Source organism: Sminthopsis crassicaudata, chromosome 1 (genome assembly GCF_048593235.1).
Source record: "Sminthopsis crassicaudata isolate SCR6 chromosome 1, ASM4859323v1, whole genome shotgun sequence".
Lineage (NCBI taxonomy): Eukaryota > Metazoa > Chordata > Mammalia > Dasyuromorphia > Dasyuridae > Sminthopsis > Sminthopsis crassicaudata.
Window position 1 is genome coordinate 742,784,538 of NC_133617.1, and position 7,406 is coordinate 742,791,943.

General features: G+C 47.3%; 1 protein-coding gene across 1 annotated transcript in view; it reads left to right on the forward strand.

Annotated features, from left to right (window-relative positions):
• NEUROD6 (neuronal differentiation 6) overlaps positions 1-1,791 on the forward strand; it is a 2,739-nt gene extending 948 nt beyond the window's left edge. The window contains exon 2 of the mRNA XM_074284358.1: positions 575-1,791. Coding sequence (XP_074140459.1) covers positions 600-1,613 — 1,014 coding nt within the window. The 5' untranslated portion in view covers positions 575-599 and the 3' untranslated portion in view covers positions 1,614-1,791. The remainder of the gene's footprint in view (positions 1-574) is intronic.
• The last annotated feature ends 5,615 nt before the right edge of the window (positions 1,792-7,406 follow it).

Genomic DNA, 7,406 nt, shown 5'->3' on the forward strand with positions numbered 1-7,406 from the left:
CCTCTGAAGCCTCGCATTCCAGCAGTAATTTGCCCAAATGTAGAGTTGTATAATTTAGCAGATAAAGTTAAAGATTTGAGTGTTGGAAACCCAGCTTTTTGCTTTCAAAACAGCAGCAACAACCTGGTACCTCTTTGCATTTTTGCACCCAGGGGAATCAAATTAATGAAATTCTTCATTGTTACATCATGTTTTGCATTTGTTGGGATTCCACAGTCAAATTTGTGGGGGCTAAAAGCTGGTTTAAATGAAAGCTAAATGAACAAGGGAGGAGAGGAATGGAGAGCAATGTTCGGTTTCGTTTGGTTTGGTTTACTAACTGTTTTTACTTCTTACTTTGGATAAATTGATGTTATGTTAACCTGAGCTATTGCATGGATCAGTGTTTCCATCATTTGAGTCTGCTCAAACTTAAATTTCTATCAAATGCAGAAAATATATTCATTAAATCAGTGTTACATTTTTTTTCAAAAACTGTCATTTTCATGCATTTATATAATCTGATAATTAAGCAAATGCATGTGTGTAAGGAGGAAATGAAAACACTTTAAATATTGTGCTGGCATTTTTTCAGGTCATTTAAGCTTGTAGAGAGAGCCATGCTAACGCTCCCCTTTGATGAGTCTGTTGTAATGGCAGAGCCCCAGATGTGCAGAAAGTTTTCCAGAGAAACTGAGGACCAAAAGCAAAGTAAGAAACCGGAAAGCTTTTCGAAGCAGATTGTGCTCAGAGGAAAACACATCAAAAGGGGCCCCGGAGAAGAAACAGAGAAAGAAGAAGAGGAAGATGACAGAGAAGAGGAAGATGAGAATGGGTTACCCAGAAGGAGAGGCTTGAGGAAAAAAAAGACCACCAAGATCAGAGTGGAAAGGGTCAAGTTCAGGAGGCAGGAAGCCAATGCCAGAGAAAGAAACAGGATGCACGGTCTCAATGATGCCTTGGACAATTTAAGGAAAGTGGTCCCCTGCTATTCCAAAACCCAGAAACTGTCTAAAATCGAAACTTTACGCCTGGCCAAAAACTACATTTGGGCTCTTTCGGAGATTTTGAGAATTGGCAAGCGGCCGGACCTGCTCACGTTCGTCCAGAACTTGTGCAAGGGGCTCTCCCAGCCAACGACAAACTTGGTGGCAGGCTGCCTGCAGCTCAATGCCAGGAGTTTCCTGATGGGTCAGGGTGGTGAGACTGCCCACCACACAAGGTCACCCTACTCCAGCTTCTACCCACCCTACCACAGCCCCGAGCTCAGCACACCCCCAGGCCATGGAACTCTAGAGAATGCCAAGTCTATGAAGCCCTACAATTACTGCACTGCTTACGAGTCCTTCTATGAGAGCACATCCCCGGAGTGTGCCAGCCCTCAGTTTGAAGGTCCCTTAAGTCCTCCCCCAATTAACTATAATGGGATATTTTCCCTGAAGCAAGAAGAAGCCTTGGACTATGGCAAAAATTACCATTACGGCATGCATTACTGTGCTGGGCCACCCAGGGGTCCCCTTGGGCAGGGTTCCATGTTTCGGTTGCCCACAGACAGCCACTTCCCTTACGACTTACATCTGCGCGGCCAATCTCTCACCATGCAAGATGAATTAAATGCAGTTTTTCATAATTAATGAGGAAAATGAAAATAAACAGTGGTCATTCACCTCCCCCGTCTCATTAAGACAAAGCAGATGCTTGGGCCCTGTGTAACTGGCACGACTCAGTTGACGGTGTTCCCTAGTTTCAAAAGTGTGGTTTCAAATATTGTGACATTTTCTATGTAATAATAAATCTCTTTTCTTATTTGGACTTCTTTTCCTTTCCTTTTCTTTTTTTTTTCTGTTGATTTTTTTTTTTTTTTGTCTGTAAAAACAGTGATTTTCTTTCTACTAGATGGTCGGGGGTCTGGGGGTTTTGGGCATTTGTTTTTCGTTTTTTCGATTCACTGAATTTGTTTGAACAGTCTGTCTGGACAAATACTGTGGAATAAATACCTGCACACAGTCCAACTTGATGTCTCTTTCGATTGTACGGTAATTACACAGATGCATGTTATTAAAAGCGGATAAATAAAATCCTGTATTTACAATGATTAGGAATCACCCATGCTATAACTTGAAAAATCATTTTATTTTATTTTGTTTTTTAGATCCAGAATATCACTAAGCTGACAATGAGACCGGAAGATGTAACTGAGAAGGAAGAGGAGGGTGGGGGGGGGGGAGAGACTTTTTAAATGATCCATTTTTCTTTTCTTAGGAGGAAAAAACAAAAAACAAAAAAACACTGGTGGACTCCGAGAAATCATCAGTTCCTCTTAAAATGTTTGTATGTGGGACAGCAAGACATGTGAGGAGGCGGGCGGTGGCAGGATTTTAGTCAGTCGTGTCCGCCATCCAAAATGCTCAGCCCTGGCTTGCTTTGTGTTTCCCAGCCTGCCCAAGGACAGCCGTGTCATCTGGAGCCCTGTGTCAACTGTGTTTTCCCACTTCATATTTTGAAAGCATTTAAACGGAGACGTTGCACCTTTGGGTAAAGCACACCTATTAGCGGTGATATTTTGCAGGGTATTTATGATTTCCGGGAGTCCAGCTGCTGCTTTCTCTTTCTCTTCCCAGAGACGCTCCCGAGCTATTTTTTGAGGCTGGAGCGTGGCTTTGGGTTTGGCAAACAGCCGGGTTCCTGGGCTCTGGGGGGAGTTCTCCAGGTAGCCCGGTTTACTCTGGGAGAGGCAGCTCTTGGCCTCCTTCCAGGAGGTCAGTCGGGGCGGTGGAGAAACAAGGCTGGGGCCCTTGGAATCCCCGGTTTCAAGGGCAAAGGGAGGCACTCTAGCGGAAGCCCTAGAGTGAGGGAGGAAGGAGGGGAGGCTGCTTTCTGCTCGCTCGGTTTGGAGTAGACCAGACGGAGGCCGTGGTTCAAAGTTGTCAGAAAGGGCGAATCAGAATGGGTTCCCCCGGGCTCTGGCTCAGACGGTTCCCCCACCCGACACCAGTAACCTCGGGCCCAAGTAATCGTTTTAGACCCCCTATGGGGGTCTGCCGCTAAATGGGGGGCAACACGAAGCCCGAGGCCCGGGGACGACTGAGAAATGGGTGCATGGGCCGAGGGAGGGGCGGGGCAGGGGAGAGTGCGCCCCAACACTCGGCTCAGGCTGCTCCGAGGCTGCCCCGAGAGCCCCCGCAGACTCTAATCGGAGTGCGAGCCCCTTATATCCTGGGGAAACCAAGGCAGCCTCCCGAGGAGGGGGGAAGTGTGGCGGCCCGTCTTGCTGCCGCCGCCGGGCATGCCGGTCTGGGCGGCGCAGCCCGCGGCGTCGGGGTAGCCAGTGGGCCTCAGCTGGGCCAGGGCCCCGCGCCTCGGGACAGCCCGGAGGAGGAAAGGGGGGTCAGGCTGCGGGAGCTCGGGGGCTGAGTCCCCGCCGGCCCTGGAGGCTGGGGGCGCGGGGTGCGGGGACCGACGGCGTCCCGCTCCAGCAGCCTCCCCGACCCTGGCCCGCGGCCCAAGCCCGCTCTTCAAGGCTCAGTGTGCATTTGGTCCCTTCGGCCGTCCGGCCCGGGCCTCTGCCGCCGGGAACTCCCGGCTGGCCCAGCGCGCCAGACTTCCCGGACCCGAAGGGGAGCTGCCAGTCCCCCAGCGTGAAGCCGGGGCCGCTCTGCGATGGGAAGGACAGAATTGGCCGACGGGGGGGTTTCCCGGCCGGGGATAGGACGGCCCCGATGGCCCGGGCTACAGGGGGAGCGGGGCAGCTCGAAACGTGGGGGCGGGGTACCCCCAGCGGGATCCCGCAGCGCGCGTCCGTCCTCTCCCTCCCCCCACAGGAAGCCGGTTGACCCAGTGCCCCACGCCGAGAGGTGGATCTGGGGCTCCTTCCCCACCCACCCTCGGCCTCTCCCCGACAGGCCGGACGGCAGCAGGGAGCCCCCCAGCCTAAGCCTGAAGCAGGAGGCCCTGGACCTCAGGGGGATCTCTCCACGCTGAAGCTCGGCTGCCTGGCTTCTGAACTCAGCAGCTGGAAAAGGAGCGTCCCGAGACAGCTGTTTACACAAACCTCAGGGAGGCCGGGGTAAAGAATTAGGGGAGAGGAGGAACCCCCTTGTCTAGCAGAGCTCCTCCCGGAACTGGAAGGCCGTTCTGTCTCTGGGCCTCCTCTGAGAAGGGCCTCGCTGTCACTCACAGACCTGGTGCTGAGGGACCCAAGAGATTGAAAGGGGACACAGGGAAAAGGATGAAGTGTGAGATGGGGGGGCAGGAGAAGGTACCAGGTGGGGGGAGGGGGGAGGGTCACCCCAAACTCTCAGGGGCTCCAGCTGTTCCTGTCACTGAGCATACACCAACAGGAACCCATAAAGAAGAAATCCTAATCGGCCCCTTCTCCCTAAACACACACACACACACACACACACACACACACACACACACACACACACACACACCCACTAAGCAGGTGCTTTGGAGTTGGTTCTCTCTGCTGAGCACAGGTGTTAGCTCCTTCTCCCTCCTCTGGTCCCCCACCCTTACTCCAAGGTGACCTGCGGTTTCAATGAGAGCAGCATTTCGCCTGGTGTCTGCCTGACCCTGGAGTTCAGAGATTTGGGGAGACATAAAAAAGTATCACTGTCCCTTGTAGGGCGGAGAACAAACATGGGCTTGCAACTGGAACCTTCCTATTTCTTTCTCTCCTTTCTAAATGGAGGGGGGTGTTGTAGCCGATGGTACAAGCTCAATAAAGCCAATTGTTAAATTTTCATTATGAGCATTTTACACCTTGGAAATTAGCAAATGCTCCAAATCAGAGCTTAGTCTGTTTAGCTGTTCGTCTAGACTTAACCAGATGGAGAACATGTTAATGCTCCAGATTCGAGTTAAAAGCACCCTGCTTGCATTAGCCGGGTAGGTTAGCGATTGGCGTCAACCCCCTGTTTTATAAGTGAGGAATAGACTTGCCCAGAGTTACCAGATGATCTAAAAGCAGGCCTCCCCTCTTTTGCACCGTCCTGAGCCCTTTTCACTGCCCCTCCCCCCTCTGATTTCTCCTCCTTTGGACAACCGGGCTAGAAAGTATTCAAGAATTAATGGGTTCTCCTGGCCAAAACTCATCAGTCTACTGATAATGAGCCTCTCTGGTCCTTACTCAGCAGACTCATTTGATGGCTGGGGTCAGGCTCACAGTCTTTCAGGCTTGCTAGAAAGCTGGCAGAACCTGAGTTCCACTAGAATAGCCTTTGAGGACCCAGACCCATCAACACACCCGAAATGTTATCACTTCCTTATTCCTGGAAGTCACCCTGCTCTTCATGCATCCCAAGATATTAACTTTTTATACTGCAACATCATAGCTGATTCATATTAAGTTTTTGGTCCACTGAAACCGCCTGATCTTTTTTAGACTAACTGTTTTCCTGAGTAAGTCACTTCCTTTATCTGGGCCTCAGCTTCTTTATCTGTAAAATGAGAAGGTTGGATTGCATGACCTTTAAAAACCTTCTTGCTCTTAAAGCTACAAATCAAAGAGCAGATGTATTTCTCCCTGGCAGAGACACATTTTGCTCTACACATTTGTAGCATGAATGACATCTGGCTAGAGGGTTTTGAGCTGAATATCTAAAGACTATGCTAGGAAAAGAGAAAGGGATTGAACCTGTAAGGTTGTTGGGTTTTTTTGGTGAAAAGAAATCCCCAATTCTAATAAAGATTTCATTTCTAAAACATATAGAGAATTGATTCAAATTTATAAGAATTCAAGCTATTCTCCAATTCATAAATGGTCAAAAGATATGAACAGACAATTTTCAGATGAAGAAATTAAAACCATTTATAGTCATATGAAAAAAGCTCTAAATCATTATTGATCAGAGAAATGCAAATTAAGACAGCTCTGAAATACCACTACAATATCCCCCAGGTTGGCAAATATAATAGGAAAAGATAATGATGAATATTGGAGAGGGTGTGGGGGTTTAGAGCAGTGGTCCTCAAACTTTTTAAATAGGGGGCCATTTCACTGTCCCTCAGACCATTGGAGGGCCAGACTATAGTAAAAACAAAAGCTCACACTCTGTCTCCGCCCCTCAGCCCATTTGGCATAACCTGGCGGCCACATAAACGTCCTCAGTGGGCACATCTGGCCCGTGGGCAGTAGTTTGAGAACCCCTGGTTTAGACACTAAAACATTGTTGGTGGAGTTGTGAACTGATCCAATCATTCTGGAGAACAATTTGGAACTATGCCCAAAGGGCTATCAGACTATACATACTCTTTGATCCAGCAGTATCTCTACTGGGACTGTATCCCAAAGAGTTCCTAAAAAAAGGGAAAAGGACCTATGTGTGCAAAAATGTTTGTAGCAGCCCTTTTTGTAGTGGACATAAACTGGAAGCTGAGAAGGATGTCCATCAGTTGGGGGCTGATTAAGTTATGGTATATGAATGTGATGGAATATTAATGCTCTATAAGAAATTATCAGCAAGATGATTTGATTTCAGAGAGATTTGGAGATACTTGCAGGAATTGATGCTAAGTGAAGTGAGTAGAGCCAGTAACAAGGTAACAGCAAGATAATATGATGATCAATTCTGATAAATGTGCCCCTTTTCAACATCAAGGTGATCCAGGCCAGTTCCAATTGTTTTGTGATGGAGAGAGCCATGTACACCCAGAGAGAGACTGTGGGGAATGAATGTGGATCACAAAATATTATTTTCATATTTTTGTTGTTGTTTGTTTGCTTTTTGTTTTCTTTCTTATTTTTTTTCTTTTTTGATCTGATTTTTCTTGTGCAGCATGATAATTTTGGAAATCTGTATAGAAGAATTTCACATGTTTAACATATATTGGATTACTTGCTGTCTAGGGGAAAGGAGGGAAAGGGGGTGAATTCGGAACACAAAGTTTTCTAAGTGTGAATGTTGAAAATAAAAAGCTTTAATTAAAAGAAAAGAAATCTCCAATAAGGGGACATCTACTAATGCAGGTCAACATCTGTTCTGAAACTGATAGCCTTAGGGTGTTGCCTAGAGCTCTGAAACCTAAGGGAACTAACCCTTATTATGTATTAGTGTGTGTGAATTAGTAATCTGACTTGAACCCAGGTATTTCTGGCTCCAAAGCTAGATCTCTATCAATTATGTTAAACCACCACTCCAGGGTATTATAATAAAACATTAGCTCTGGAATCAAAGGATGTGGGTTCAAATTTCATCACTGACAGTTCTTCTGTGACTTTAAGCAAGACAACCCTCCCTGAGCCTTAATTTCTTCAATTGCCAAGTGACAATGATAAATTAGGTGGTGCTCAGAACTTTTTCTACCTCTGGATCTATGATCATATAAACTTGTTCAGTCTTATCCTTTTACAGATGAAGAAATTTTAGATAGATAGATAGATTGATATTTAGATAGATAGATTGATATTTAGATAGGAAGGA